At 42.3% G+C, this 16,283-nt stretch overlaps 1 protein-coding gene across 1 annotated transcript in view; it reads left to right on the top strand.

Moving 5' to 3' along the window:
• The window catches only part of ESR2 (estrogen receptor 2), a 43,184-nt gene extending 29,488 nt beyond the window's left edge, over positions 1 to 13,696 (top strand). The window contains exons 6-9 of the mRNA XM_066552475.1: positions 4,081 to 4,219; positions 6,758 to 6,891; positions 9,136 to 9,310; positions 11,275 to 13,696. Coding sequence (XP_066408572.1) covers positions 4,081 to 4,219; positions 6,758 to 6,891; positions 9,136 to 9,310; positions 11,275 to 11,464 — 638 coding nt within the window. The 3' untranslated portion in view covers positions 11,465 to 13,696. The remainder of the gene's footprint in view (positions 1 to 4,080; positions 4,220 to 6,757; positions 6,892 to 9,135; positions 9,311 to 11,274) is intronic.
• The last annotated feature ends 2,587 nt before the right edge of the window (positions 13,697 to 16,283 follow it).

Raw genomic sequence — 16,283 nt, forward strand, 5'->3', positions numbered from 1 at the left:
TGCTGCAGAAAAGCAGCAGTGGAGCTCAGTATTGATTTCAGATTTATCATGTGCTCTCCTTCAAAACAAAAATCAGTAAGGGTTCTTTTGGCTGTTGGCAACACCCAGAACATGCACTGCAGTACAACTACCTGTGTCAGTGCCTGGAATGTCTCAAATGTCTCCATGGCATCATGGCAATGAACCATTCTCACAAACCAGAAATGGTGAGCATTTGCAGTTCCTTCTGCATGAAGTACCCATTACTAAAACAGGCAGAATAAAAACTAAAAGTGAGCTGAAAGCATGGAATATTGGTGGACTCATAGCAGTATGGGGCTTGATCCTGAGCTTCAGATAGAGTGCACTGTGGGGGGCCAGCACTCCATGGACCCTCTCCTGATTTTGTGCTGTGCTGGTGTTTGCCCTGCCCTTGTCGTGGTGTGCACTGTAAAGAGATGCTGCTGCTGGAGAACACTCATGGAAAACATGACAGGAGCCCTTCTCTCCAGAAACACAGTGTGTGCACAGTGCAGGAAGCAAATTTGGAGGAGAATATCTCATTTAACCCTTAAATTAGGAATTTAGCCATCAGGGAAGCACATCCCCTTTCAGGTCTAGGTGGAGTGGCTGATGGGCTTCCAGGTCCAGCTGCTGAGCGCATCTCCCAGGGCAGAGACTCTCAGACAGTGTTGGAGGGTCCAGGTGTGATGGTTTTGGGGTGTGCAGGTTCCAGGCCAGATGCTGAGCTGCTGGGGAGGAGATGTTTGCACCCCAGAGCATCTCAAACCACGCTGGATGTCTGCAAAGTGATGATAGTTTTGCTGTCAGTGTGGGATGTTTAAAAACTGAGAGCCTGAATCCTTTAGACTTATTTTTTGTGGCTTAAGGAACTCCAAAAATAACTGTGAAGTAAATAGCCAAAAGGGGTTAAATGGTATCTATTGTTATAATTTCTTGTTGAATCATAAAAAATGTGGTTAAAAGATGCCATTTCAGAGGACTCCACTTAGTTATGTTTATCTGGTAGGAAGCGAATTGTGAAGAAAAGCCAGTTTTAGAAAATGACCTCATTTTAATCAATATTTCAGCGGGGAAAAAACCCCCAGCCCAACTTTTCTCATTTTCTGATTATTAATAATTTCTATTTTTTTACTCTGAGACTTTTTTTTTGGAAAACAAACCCACAAACCCAAACCTTCACCCAGTTCAGATTAATTCTCTTTCTTTTTTACAAGATCAGTTTCCCAACTAACCTCAATTTTGGCACAGGTCACTTTTAGTTTATTTTCAACATATGTCAGGAATAAAAACTTTTTCTTGGCAGTAAGAGAACTGTGTGAAGAAAACCCATTGAAGCAATCAAACTCCTTCACAACAGTTCTTGGGAATGCCGACACTTTGTTGTCTCTGTTTGTTTTTTCTGATCACTCCTGTTACAGAGAACAGAAATAAAGAGCATTTTAGAGCAATGCCAAAAATAGATGGGATGTTTAATATGCACCCAATTATAAGTGACACTGCTGTATCACATGGCAGTTGGACCATTAACTTCAATGTGGACTGATTTTTTGTTTTTCATTAAAAAACTGTGATGACTGAAGCTCAGGACATGGAATTTTATTTTTCAAAAACTCTTGCCTGAAGGTAGTCATGCCCATCCCTGCCTGGTTCCTAGAGGTAATGTCTTAGGAAAAAATAGAGAGCTCTTGACTAATGGCCCAGTGAGCAGTAATTTTACTTTCTGAAAAGCTGAATATTTGCTTTTATGTACTCAGGTTAGAAGCCATTTTCATCTCAAAGTTATTATTGGATATTATTTTGACACTCACTGGAGGTGACAAAAAAATCCTTATTGTATTAACAGTAACTTTTTGCATAAATAGGAGAAAAAGCATGTTGGTATTTTGTGGGTTTTTCATGTTTAATATTTAATGACAGTCTTTAGTCATGAATTTTACTCTGTGGCTCTATTTTTGTTCTGGACTTTCAGCCTAATGGAGAATATTTTTTTGTTCCTCAGTCAAATAGAAGCTGACATCTGGATTTTTTTCCTTCTGAATTCTAAGTATTTTAATTCTCAGTTGTCAGGCAGCAGAACACTGCTTCTATAATTGCCTTTGCTGACCTAGTCTGAAAGAGTTTACATGGTTCATTGCTGAACCTGTATTGCAAATCAATAAGATGTTGGCACAATATCGAAATTTGGATTCATGATGCAGCCCAGTGTGCTGCTGACCAGAGCAGTGTGTCTTTTCCTAGTTTTTACACATCCAGCACAAGTTTTTTTTTTCTTCTCTGTCTTAGCAATATAGAATTAAATTATAGAGCCCACAATCTAAAGGAGGTGTAATACAACAAGAGAAAAAATATTAGTTTAAGGTAGTCTGGAGGAAATTAGATGGGGCTCCTGAGGCTGCAGTGAAAGCTGTGGTGGCTGTTTGCTGTCCTGCACCTTTGGAGCATGAGATTGTTAGGAAATAGAGAATTAGAGTCTTTCTAACAGCTGTGCTCAATGGCCACAGCTCCTACTGCTGCCACTGATAATGTGAATTTAGCAGATGACATCTGTGATAAATCTGGATCTTCAGGAACCTGGAGATTGAACCCTGGGACTTGGTCTGACATCACTCCACTGAGAGAGTTTTTAAACCTCGTAATTCCTTGTTTGTGCTAAAGAAATCAGTCCATGGCAGTGTAAATCTTTATTTAAATATACTCTGCAATGTCTTTGGGCTGTTGTTTCCCAGGAAACTGGCACTGTCAGTTTCTGTACTGCTTCACACTTCCGTGAATATTTTCATAAAAGCAGTTTTAAATGATGAGTGTGTGTGGCAGATGATCTCTTGTTGGCTGTGTGTTCTGTAGTAAATTCTGTGACAGTGGAACCCAGGAGGGAAGGTACCACTCCTGTTTATCCTTCCTTTAAAACCAGAGGCAAGGCTGCCCCAGCTTTGAAAAGCAGCACTTTCAGTGAGGATAAAAGTGAGCTTTGCCCAGTTCATGTCAGCTCCTGGCTGTCACTGACTGTCCTCCAGCTGAGTCGTGTAATAATATTAAAATGCATGAAGAATTTGTATAAATTACTGACAGAGAGAGTCTTTGGCAGCCCAAATGTCCTCTGTGTGCTTTAACAACCAGGAAGAACTTCAGGAAGCCAGTCTGCCATGGCCAGACTGTGCCTGGATTTGTCACCAAGCAGTGTCAGAGATGGCAGCTCATCTGAAAATGGAGCACCTTTGCCAAGGGCCCGAGCTGAAGAAGCTCAGCTTTGAAAAGTGTGGCCTGATCTTGTTTTTGATCACTGAGCAGCTCTCCATCATATCTGTGTTTTCCTCCTTGACTGAACAGTCTGTTTTCCCACCCATGTTTTCATAATTTACACTTCTGATCTTTTGGTTTGGAGTGTATGAATTCTATTTCTCCTATTTCTTTCTTTTGACTTGTAGGCATTATTTTTTCCCCAGCCTTTTTTTTTTTTTTTAGGGGAAGAGAAAAGGTGGGCAGTGGCTGTCTCTGCCTTTTGGCTGTGCTGCAGTGTTATCTGAGGCCTTGCTAAAAGTTCTGGAGAGAAATGAATCATAGAATCATGGAATGAGTGGGATTGGAAGGGACCTCAAAGATCACCTTGTTCCAACCCCCTGACACGGGCAGGGGCACCTTCCCCTGTCCCAGGCTGCTCAGAGCCCCATCCAGCCTGGCCCTGAACACTGCCAGGGATGGGGCAGCCACAGCTGCTCTGGGCACCCTGTGCCAGGGCCTCAGCACCCTCACAATATTTCTTCTAACATCTCTCCTCTTTTAGGACAAGAACATAAAGCAGGTGACTCTGCAGTCATTTGAGTTTCACCAGCTGTATGGGACTAATTGCACTAAAACACCACTCAGCTTTATTCAAAATATTTTGTAGATGATGATGATTGCAAATATTTTGGTTCCTATTTGAAGTGGCAGCCTGCCACTTTGGGTGTCAGTGCTCCCTTATCTTCACAACCCATGGTTCTTTCTGGCTTTTTTTTTGTTTCTCATATACTCATTTTTCTTTATTAAAACAGAGCATTTAACAAGTTTATTTATTTTATGCAATTTGAATCACTTTAGGCTTCATTGATCTCAGCCTCTATGACCAAGTGAGGCTCTTGGAGAGCTGCTGGATGGAAGTTCTAATGATTGGTTTGATGTGGAGATCCATCGACCATCCTGGGAAACTGATTTTTGCTCCAGACCTTGTATTAGACAGGTGAGAGGAATAAATTTCTTAAGAACTCTTCATATGAGTGTGGTTGAAGGTGGGTAAGAGGATTAAACATGGCAGCTGTTATTAATACTGCATCTAACAATATCATTTACTTGTTCTTGTAACAATCATGTCCTAAGGTTCCACATCCTTACAGGGCTTAAGGAATGCATTGTTGAACTTGCAAATTCTTGAACTCCTCTAGAACTGAGTGTGAAGTTTCTCTTCACATTTTTCTTCTCTCATTTTTTCCCCATTTTTGGTGGTTTTGTTTCCTTTGTTCCAGGTCTCTAGTTGCTGAAACTGGTGGTACAGCAACACAAAGCACTACATTGTCCATTTGTCCCTACATCCCTCATTAAAAAGAACATACAGTGTCAGGCAGTATTTTAATTATTTTAAATAGGTTTCCTGCCTGTTTTGTTCCTGCCACTGCAGCAGACTTTATAGTTAGCTATTAATAGTGAACATTCATTTGGAGCACTAGCTGAGAGGGATTTAAAGACCCCTGGCTTGCTGTTGAATACTAAGAATATTTTTTCAAGGTACATCAGGATGTTTTCAAGTTTAAAGATTATTTCTCCATAGCATCATGTACTAGGAAGGAAGAATATGGATTAGTAAGGATATTTTTTTTTACAGAACCTTAGAAGGATTTGACCTGTGCTTCACATTGATAAAAAAGTTAGGGAAGCAATCTACTCTCTTGGGTAGTTTTAAAGTATCTTTTCAACCTAGGAAAATTTGGATTTGCACAAGTTCTGTGAATTGCAATCAATAATTATCATTGTAGATACAGATAGATAAAATTGGCTTATTAAAAAAATTATTTTATAAAACAGAGGAAATAAATATTATTTGCTCATATAAAATTCAATGCAAGGACATGCTGCACTGCTCAGTGCAATGACCAGAAATTGATGAAAATGTACAGTACATTTAATTGCTCAAGAGTTTTGAGAATATTTGATGCATTTCTTCATTTCCTCAAGACATGGCAGAGTGGGAGCTTACAAGTGTCTGGGCATGCTGTAATTTTATTCAGGACATCCTTATATGAACCTGGTCTGTAACTTCACTGTTTTTATCTTAGTTGAACTTAGAATCCCAGAATGGTTTGGGTTGGAGGGGACCTTAATAATCATCTCATTCCACCCCCTGCCATGGGCAGGGATATCTTCCAGCAGAGCAGCTTGCTCAGAGCCCCATCCCACCTGAGCCTTCCCAGGGATGGGGCAGCCACAGCTCCTCTGGGCAGCACCCTCACAGTGGGGAATTCCTTCCTGATCTCTAATCTCAACCTGCTCTCTTTCCAGTTGAAACCCTTCCCTCTTGTCCTGTCCTTCCAGGCCCTTGTCCAAAGCCCCTCTCCAGCTCTCTTGGAGCCCTTTTAGGCACTGGAAGGGGCTCTGAGGTCTCCCTGGAGCCTTCAGATACATTTCATACGTTATCTTTGCAGACAGTATTTCTCTGAAACCTCTGTCCTTGTTTTGAATCTGGCAGCTGCCTGTCCTTCTCTAAAACTTAATATTCTTTGCTATGAGGAACACAGGAAACTGGGCAATAAAAAATCCTTTTTTCAGGCAGAACCTGCTGCCCTAGGTGGTGTTACCTGCATGTTCCTGCCTCCAGCCTGAAGGCTCAGCACCTTTCCTTGGGATCCAGGAAATTTCTTTTATTCTCCTGCACTGCTGTGCTTAAATCTGTCTTGTCTTAAAAATGTTACAGAGAAAAATCTCCTGTTACAAAGACATTAAGGAGCCTCTTTTGAATACTGTTGTTGTAGAGCTTAATCCCTTTTTTAGTCCAGTACATACAAAACAAAACTAACAAAAAAACTGGAACAGCAACTTCAGTAGCTTGAGATTTGCCACTGCTGAATTTTAAACAAATAGGAATTTCTTGTTTGGGGTGTTTTTCAGATCTGAAAATAGGACCACTTCTCATGTCCAAGATGGGGAAAGTTGCATTCTGTAAACACTTGCAAATATAAAAGTATCCAAACCACAAAACCACCAAAACCTCAAATACTTTTCAGTACCTTCCCAGAAAATAGTGCCAGGAGATAGGGACAAGAGTTGTTTTATTCTTTAAAAATGTCTTGCTGTTCCAAGAAACTTATTTTAGGAACTCTTCCTTTTTTTACCAGGTCCTGAGGCCTCCATTAGGTACACACATTATGTTATTGTGGGTAACTCCTTATGAAACAAATCTGGAAAATTATCCAAGGTGGTATTGTGCCCTGCTCTACAGGATTTCAGACTGATTATCCAGAATTATACAGGCTGAGAGGATACAGAAATATGATCACACTTATGGCCAATCCTGCTTGCACTTTAATGAGAAATCAGTTTCTTATAAATGCTGACCTTTCACACCAGTGTAATTTTCAATTCAGATTTCATGACAGAACCTTTTAAATTCTCCCAAAGATGAGATAAGATGGGCCTTCTGCAGCCTCCTTCATGCTTTGACTTTTATCTGTCTGAGTCAGTTCCTTAATTCTACTTTTTTGCTAACGTGTTGAATGTGTTTCCATAGGGATGAGGGGAAATGTGTGGAGGGAATTTTGGAGATCTTTGATATGCTCCTGGCCATGACCTCGAGGTTCCGAGAGCTGAAGCTGCAGCACAAGGAGTATCTGTGTGTCAAGGCAATGATCCTCCTCAATTCCAGTGAGTATGTGCCTGGCTCTAATGCTCACCAAAACTGCACCTTTCATTTTGAGGGGGGCTGGGAAATCAGATCAAAAACCCCAAAATATCAAACAATAAAAAACTGTTGGAAGAGAATAATAGGGAAGGGTTTGTCTCTGATACATTGTGAAGATTTTTGCTCAGGAAACTTCTAAGCTGTATAATTTTCTGTATTTAGGGGCTATGTCCTATTCTGCATGAAAGACCCCAAGTTCTGATTGTTTCTCACAAGGTGGGGCTCATGGCTCAGGCTGTGGGTCTGTCCTTTTGGATGGGAAATTTTGCTCCTATCTCTGTGGATCCCTATCATGTGTGAAGTTGCTATACAGTCCTACAAATCTATCCTTAATTCTAGTACTACTAGTTACTCAACTGAGTGATGATTATTGGGGCTTAAATGTTCCTATTTAATGGTATGGAGTTGGTTAGAAATGATTGGAAGCACTCAGCAGTTCTGCAGGATGAGTTTCAGGACAGGAGCTTTGCTTTGCAGCCTCTCACACTAGGTGTGGTTTTGCTCGTTTAGGGTAGACTGCAGTAAAAATTATTTTTTTCCCCAGAACATTTCATAGTCAATATTGACAAAAAAAAAAAAAAAACAACAAACCCCACACAAAATAGCAGCTAAGCTATTTACATCTAGTGCTTTCAGCAAGGAGCTGCTGCATAATTCTTAGTCCAGTACTGAAGGGGAACAGTCCAGCTGCAATCCCACTTGTCTGCCCACTTGTTTGAGTTGGAGTGTTGATCTGCTGGAGGGTAGGAAGGCTCTGCAGAGGGATCTGGGCAGGCTGGATTGATGGGTCAGGACCAACAGCATGAGGACCAAACGCTGGGTCCTGCACTTTGGCCACAGAATCCTCCTGCAGTGACCACAGGCTGGGGGAACAGTGGTTGGAAAGCCATGATGATGATGATGAGAGGAAATGGCTTCAAGCTGCAGCAGGAATGGTTTAGGTTGGATGTTAGGAACAATTTCTTCACCAAAGGGGTGGTCAGGCATTGGAACAGGCTGCCCAGGCAAGTGGTGGAGTCACCATCCTTGGAGGGATTTAAAAGCTGTGGAAATGTGGCACTTGGGGATGTGGTTTAGTGATGGCCTTGGTAGTGCAGGGTCAAAGGCTGGACTTGACCTTAAAGGTTTTTCCAGCCTAGATGGTTCTATGGTTCTGTGGATACCACTATTTCAACAGACAACAAAAGTTGTTCTTTTTTTCCCTAAAATGCCCACCAAAAAAAGAAAAAAAAAGAAAAAACAAAGAAAAAACAAAACAAAAATTGCCAAAACCAACCAAAAACCCCCAACCAAACTCCACATTCATCAGCCTTATTTCCTTCAAAGTTCATGTCTCAAAAGATCAAAAGATCTGTCCATTCTCTTCTTCTACTCTCCTTTCTTCAATTTGCCCCTAATTTTCAAGCTGTTCTGGAGCTCTGTCCTTCCATAGGTATCTCTGGAGGGACTGTTGCACTGTTGAGATTTTTTCTTTTCCTTGTCCCAGGTCTATGCTGCTTTATTAATGATGTTATTGTGTGTTCCTAGATCATCTTAGTGATGATTTCTTTTCTTCCTTATCCATATTCCCAAACCTCTTCCTTTCCTTTTCTTCTTTTTTTTTTTTTTAATTTTATTTTAGTGGGTTTTTTGTTGTTGCTGTTTTGTTTGGATTTTGTCTTTTTTTTTTTTCTTTTTTTTGTTTTGTTTTGGTTTTGCTGACTTTCAAGGTTTCTCACTGCAGACATTTGCTGCTATTGTGACACCCTTAGTGATCTGTAGGGAGACCATGACCAGCTCCTCACTCTGAGCAGTGTCACTGACATGTTCTCCTTCCTCCCTATTATATACCCAGGGAAAAAGGGGTTTTTTTCAACAAGAAGGGATTAGAACAAGCATAACATTATAGTTCATAATAATACAAAAAACAAGGTACAGGGGGAAAAAACCTTGGAGAATGGAGAGCACTTCATGACCTGACTGGAGGCTCTATGTGCAGCAAGTCCGAGGAGGATTTGGAAGAACTTCTCACTTTGCAAATGATGGGGCCATCAAATTCAAGCTTGATATGGCATATAGAGCATCATTTGTACAGTCTTGAGGGGGGTGTCAGGGCATGTATCTTCTCTAATTTTGTTGAAACATTACATATTAAAAAAAAAATCTACAGTTGCAGCTTTTTTTCTTCCTCACTAGCAGCAAATATTTCTTCCTCTTCTCTTGGTTAGGCATGTTCCCCTTGTCAGCAGAGGAACCTGAAAGCAACAGGAAGCTGCACCACCTGCTCAACGTGGTCACAGAGGCTCTGGTGTGGGTTATTGCCAAGAGTGGCATCCCCTCACAGCAGCAGACCACTCGCCTGGCCAATCTGCTGATGCTGCTCTCCCACGTCAGGCACGCCAGGTACAGTTTGCAGAGCGCGTGTAACACTTGTGTTATGTCACTGTTTGTTCATTGCAGCAAAAAAAGAGGTGGCTGGAACTCCAGAGCACTCCTGAGGGAATCCTGGTGCTGCTCTGCACCTCTGTCACTGTCGGGCTTTCCTTCTCAGCACAACAAAGCAGGCAGTAAACTCAAGTGCTTGCTGGCACTCAAGGATGTGATGATATGAAAATGCTGTCTTAACCTTACTACATCAAATTATTCATTATGTGTCTGCCTGAAATGTTTAATGATAACACAAATTGAGCCTTTTAGATGTCCCTCCATCCAGCTGTCAAAACTCTTCCATTCAAAATGAAAATCTTTTCCAAAACTGATCTGCAGTTTGGGCTTTGGTAGAGCAAAGGGGATTTTGGAGACCAAGTTTTTCCCACACCAAACTTGTTGTCTTTTACACGGAGCCACAGAGTTTTACCAAATGGCTCATGCTACAGCAGTGTCAGGCTCCTGTTTTTGACATGGGAAATGGCTCCAGTTCCTGGACCTCCTTGAGAGGTCCATCTCTGCTTGTGGTACAGCAGACTGAAATGAGAATCCCACAAAGAGAGGTTTTGATTTTCCACCTGTCTGTCCTTTTAAATTATTACCCAGAGGCCACCTATTGACTAAGCTGTCCCATGGCTTGACTTTGGACTGTGTGTCCAGGGAAGATGTCCTGGGACCAGGCTGGAGCACACAAAGCAGAGCTGGGCACATCTGTAGGGACAATGAAAAGGGGATGGCCACCTTTGCTATAAATTTCCTGGGAGAGCAAAGGGCAGCAGCAGGGACCTGATGGTGCTGACAGACAGCTTTTAGCATTCAGTTTGTGGACTGGAGGTGAATTTGAGAGCTGACCTTGCAAAAGCTCCAGCCTCAGCCTGAGCTGAATCTGTCTCATGGCTCTGATCTCTGCCATCACCTGGATTGTGCTCTGTGATGTGACTCCACATCTCATCTCTGCAGAAGCTGTTCTGGCATTCTGTGAAGAAACATCACAAATCTCTGTGAAATTTTTACATTTTCTCGTTAAGCCAAGATCCTTTATGCTGTGTGTCCCTCAGCCAAAGTCTGGAGGCTGCTGTTGTGTCCAGTCTCCTTTAGGTTGCTTGGTGCTGGTCAATCAATTAGACTTTGTCCTGGAAATAATTGAGAGCTGGGTGTGGGAGAAGGGCTGCAGTTTCTTCTTGCCCATTAACATGTAACTCTTGAATTGTAGCAGAACCTTGTTTATCTGGGAGCATGGCCCCCTCCCAGCCCAACTCACCAGCTCAGCTTGTGCTGCTAGTTCCACTGGGGTAGATTTGGTGTTGAGCAAGCACCCTTAGATCTCAAGCCCAAACCCCTGAGTGCATCTGGAGTATAAATATATGTGGCTACAATGGCAATAGATATTTTTAGTCCAAACCATGATACAGCACTGACTGTTCAAACTAGCAAAGTGTCATTGTATGTTATTGCATAAGAGAGAGATTATTTTAAAGTCTGCAGCCACTGCAAGATCCTCTCACTGGACATGCAGAGAGTAAACAAAGTGCTTGAAATTAGCTGGGTAATTAGGGCTTCCTACTCAGTCAGGTAGGAGAGGTGGGTAGTCTTTAGTAAACTGCTTGTAGTAAATCCCCTTTTTGCATAAAGTTTCAGTATGGGGCCTTTACAGCATCCAAGATGTTTACCTTTCATTTCAATAGTGTTGATACATCTGAATTGTTTCCTGAAAGGGTTTGTATGGTGTAAAAACCTGCTTCTCTAAATAGAAGAACATTCAGCCTTGAAGTATTGGGATGTTGTTACTGTTGGTAATGGTGAGTGATCTCAGGGACCATAGCAGCTAAATCCTCTTAAATCCAAATTAAAAAAGGGACTCTCTTGAAACCATGAGTGTGTTTTTCTTCTCTGCACTGTTGGAACCAGACTGCTGAGTTATTTTCTGTTCTCCTGCACAGTAACAAGGGAATGGAGCATCTCCTGAGCATGAAGTGCAAAAACGTGGTGCCAGTGTATGACCTGCTGCTGGAGATGTTGAATGCTCACACCCTCCGAGGGCAGAGGAAGTCCCTGGACACACACCCTGAGTTTGTCCCACTGGAGCAAATGGAGCCTGGAGACAGCCTGAGGAATGGGGCACCCCAGTAATTGTGCAAGGCCTGGAAATGTGAGGCTTTTTCAGAGCTATGGGGGAAAACAGAGCTGCTGTGCTGGGGCTGCAGAAGTGTGACCTGGCCTGGGTTCTCATCCCTTCTGGATTTGCACATCGGTGTCTCGGGAGAGGCCGCGGGCGTTCACCTCTGTCTGTGTTTCTGACATTGCAACAGCTGCACTGCTGTAGTGCCTTTTCTGGGACTCTGCAAAAGCACCTTATGAAATCAAGCCTCAGAACAGCACTGTGGGACAGGGGATTGCTGCCTCTCCTTCTCAGAGGCAGAACTGAGAGGGAGAGGTAAAGGGACAGGTCTGAGAAGCCTGGAGAGAGCGCGTTGGTCTCTGTCTCCCAGAGCAAGACTTTCAAGAACTGACTGAACAATGTCCTCTTTCAGCACGGGATGGTGTGAAATGTAGGACAGCATCATTTGGGACAGATGTTTACCTTTGTGTGCTGGTCCCTGGGGAATGCCTGCTCTGCAGCTGATCTAGATAAAGTGCCGAGATACAGACAGCGTAAGGGAGCTTATTCTCAAATATGCAATGGCTGCAAGAGCCTTCATTTGAAGGTCATTTGAAATAGCTTCTAGGGTCAGTTCAGAGCCTTTGCAGAAAGTTTAAATTGATCTTAAGTTTGTATTTTGTGAGCCTGTTCTTAACACTCACATTGTTATCTGCTTATAATTCTTCAGTGCTTTAAGCAACGACCAAATTGTCTGAATATCTCAGTCAATGCTGACCTTTGAAATGTGTTTTGTCTGTGAGTTTATCATGTTGTTTTATATATTTATTAATGATGTTAAATCTATTCTAATAGTTAGGTACAAGAAGTTGTTCTGTGAATATTAACTGTTTGTATTTGTATTTGATCTGCTGATCAGGCCTTGTGAAACCAGCTAGGAAAAAAAATAATCTTCCCACCCCTTTGACTGGTGTGTGGAATTACGTCCTGCCCACCCAAAACCTCTTGCAGGGGGTGAGGCACTGGATGGGAACAAGGATGGGGATCTGTTTTTGTCTGCTGCCCTGAGGTTTGCTGCTTGCTTGCTCTCAGCATGCATGGCACCTTGTGCTGTGGTCTTCATATCTTTATAGGAGCCCTCAAAGAGCGAGGATGGGGATAATGGTAAACGTAAAGACAACGTAAAGATGGGGATAATGAAAAGCACTGCTTTGCTTTGCAGGTATGATGACTTGTTTGAATTACACTGAAGATGTAGTGGTTTAGACTTCCTTTTTGTGCTGATTTCTGCATGTGTTTAAGCTGCACTGAGTAAAAAAAAAAAAAAAGAAAAACAAAAATCTGATTAAATGGCCTGGCTGATGACCTCAGAGATCAGCAGGGTGGCATCATTCATTCTGGTAACTGTCTCTACTTGGAAACATTTAAATATAGCACATGCATGTTCTGGGCATTATGGTGAAATGAATTGGGATTCACACCAAAAGTCTATTTTGAGCCCCTAAGTCTTTTGCATTAGGGACTTTGATTAGTATGCCATTTGCATATTTTGAATATTAGTCAAACCATTAATCTTGGTGGTTTTTTAAAGCCAAGGACAGTATTTTTATAGGAGGTTTTCAGTGAGTTACACATCTATTGTCTGTTTTGATCTTGTACTAACTATACCAGATGCTGCTGCTGATCTAAATTTTTACTCTCTGCCTTTTTATTGTTTTTAAGAAACTGTAATATAGCTGTGTCCTTCTAAAGATGTGTAATATTTACAATGAAAAAAAAGGAAAAAATGTGAGTACAGTCTGGAATTTATTGGTACTTTCATTTTGAGAGATGTTTTGCTGTGAAACAAACCTGTCTCAGTATTTCTTGGGCTTGATTGTGTTCTGGCCTCATTGTCTGTTGTGTTGCTCTTTCTCTGATTTTCCTTATCCTGTGCAATCTTTTGGTTTAATACAGTTTCTCAAAGAAATGTTTAAGTGATTTGTTTGTTTTGCTTTAAAAGTGCTAAATTTGTGTACAATCTTGGAACAAACCTTTTGAAGAGAAAATGGGAAAGCCTGGGTATAAATCATGAAATTATCTTCTAGATGGAAATTTGCTGTGGATTGACTCTGTAAAAGGGATGTGTTGAAGTTTTGTGCTATGTGGTGGTGTTCATCTATGTTGCTATTAGTACAGTGCAAATAGGAAAATGATGTGATTTTAACCTACTTTTTGTCTTGTTGAACATGATTTTATTAAAAGTTACTAACGATGTTTTAAAATGGGTGAAAGTCCTCAGCTGTGGAGTCTGGATTAATGTAGCTGTGTTCATACTGGGCTGAGCACAGGGAGGTGTGTGGCAGTGACTGAAGGAGGGTGCCTGGCTCTCTTGAGAGAGATGTTGGGATTGTCCTGGGTCTGGATCCCCCAGACAGCCTCAGGTGCTGCATTCCTGGTGTGGACATCCCTGTCCCTGCCAGCCTGGAGCAGAGCTGTCCCAGAGGGCTTCCCTTGGGATGCTGGGGCTGTTCCAGTCTCACTGGGGATGAGGGGAGTCCTCAGGACCTGCAGGGGCTCTGAGGAGGGGCTGTTTCACTGCTTTCCTTCCCTGCTGGCTGCTGCTGCTTGGAGAGATGGTGCTGCAGTTCTGGGATGTTCACAGAGTGAGCAAACCTGGCTCGGGCAAGAGGGACAAAATAAAGGAAAGAAAAAAGGAAGGAAGGTCAAACTTTTTACCAGCACACACGAGGAAAACATGCTGAGCTTCCCCTCTCAAGTCTGGAACTGGAACCAGATGGTAAAACAATCTTGGCTGTTTATCTTTTTTTTAAAGAAATGTGGTTTCAGATGGGTGAAATGCTTTGTCTCCAGGAATATGAGACCTTTTCCACACCTCTGTCTTCCTTCAAATTACCCATTTTTAGTGCTGTAATGTTTCCAGTCAGAGAGGAGAGTGGGGGGGAAAGATATGTAGATGTGGTGAAACATTCTCACTTGAGATAGTGCCCAACAGGGTAAGTGCTCCTATAAAATAGCAAGCTAAGACAGGTTAGCAAGCTAAACACTTGAAGATCTTTTTTAAAATAAATATGGATATTTCCATAGTTATGTTAATTCCTTGCTGACTAAATGATAGATCTATACAGGGATCATCATGGTGAAAGGAGAGCATCCTTTTAGGTGTTTTAAGTGCTGGAATTTTTAATTTTACTCTTGATGAGCTGGGGAGTATGAAAGATATTTGTTGTATTTGCATCATTACATGGTTTAGCAGAGCCTAGAAGTGCAGTGAGACCCAGAAAGTTGCCTGTTGATCCTGTTTGAGCTGTCACCAGTGATCTTCCTCTTCTGAGGTAAGAATTTTTGTCTTGTTTGGACTTTTATCAAAGAATCATGGAATGGTTTGGGTTAGCAGGGCCCATCTTCCCTGGCACGGGCAGTGACACTTTCCACCAGACCTGGTTGCTCAGAGCTCCATCCAACCTGGCCTTGAAGACTTCCAGGAAAGGAGCATCCAAACTTCTTTGGATGATCTGTTTCACTGTCTCAACACCCTCACAGCGTCCTGTCACTCCATGCCCTTGTCAGAGCTTCCTCTCCAGCTCTCTTGTAGCCCCTTAGGTACTGGAAGCTGCTCCAAGTCTCCCCTCCCTGCAAGGATTTCTGCAGAGCCTGGCCAGGTGTCTCCAATCCACCCCACCCTCCAATCCACCCCCCTTAGGAGGTTCTGGCTGCAGACTGTGGGTGTGGGGACTCACTGTGGAATGGTTCTGAACAATCCAACCATGTTCCAGCCAGGGAGTAGCACCTGCACTTAACCCTCCAATTTCTGTACTGTTGGGATGCAAACAAAACTTCTCAGCTTCCTCTAAGTTTACCCCAGGCCCTCTTTTCACACTTTCCTAAAGTCAGACCTAGAAGCCATGGAAACAGCTAGGCTATCATCACCATCCATCTCAGAAAAAATGGTTTGTATTACTTAGGTCCTGTGAGATAATGGGTCAGCAAAGCAGGTAAGAGGTGATCTGTTGTGCTGATCCAGGGCCCAAACCAATTCTAAAGAGATTGCTGCAAATGGGAGCATGAAAAGCAAGTGCTACAATGTGGAACATAAGTATTATTTACATTAATTTTTCACAGTATTTTACTACTAAAGTGAAAGTGTGATGTGTTAAATAGCACTTTCCTAGCTAAGGCTTAGTTTTATTTATGATCTGTGTATTATTTAACTCCAGCTTCACATTTAAGGGTCACCTACACTCCTCATGTATTGCTGAGTGTTAGCAATTTTGATTGAAGTGCACACAAAAGAGACTGCTTTGCTATGAAAAATGCCAACATCTGCTGCTATTGCCTCAACAGACAAAACCTTCTTCACTCATCAGAGTGTCACAGAGGAGCTGGCATAGCCATTACCAGTGCTTACTCCACACCTCCTATGCCTGTTTTCCACAAAAGGTTTTGTTCCCAGTCCTGTTATTTTAGTTTCAACATTTCACTCTGCGAGTTTGTAATGGAAACAGGTTCCTGACTGAAAGTGGTGCCTTTTACAGAACTTGATGTATGTTATGGTAATGTGAAAATAACCCCACCACACCCCAGCCCCCCCCTTCCCCCAGCTGCCTTTAGTTCTGTGAATTGATGGCATTTGTCTGCTGCTGTGTTTCATTGTCATGGATTGGTGCAGCTGACTAAACAGGCATCATGCAATGTAAATATATTACTTTTTGTTCATTTCTCTCCTGCAGCTGAGCTCAGCCTGGTCTCATGAGCACATAATGTGTGTGCTCAGTGACTGAGGGACACCTTCCACCATTCCAGGGTGCTCCAAGCCCCATCCAACCTGTCCTTGAACATTCCCAGGGATGG

Source organism: Molothrus aeneus, chromosome 6, assembly GCF_037042795.1.
Source record: "Molothrus aeneus isolate 106 chromosome 6, BPBGC_Maene_1.0, whole genome shotgun sequence".
NCBI lineage: Eukaryota > Metazoa > Chordata > Aves > Passeriformes > Icteridae > Molothrus > Molothrus aeneus.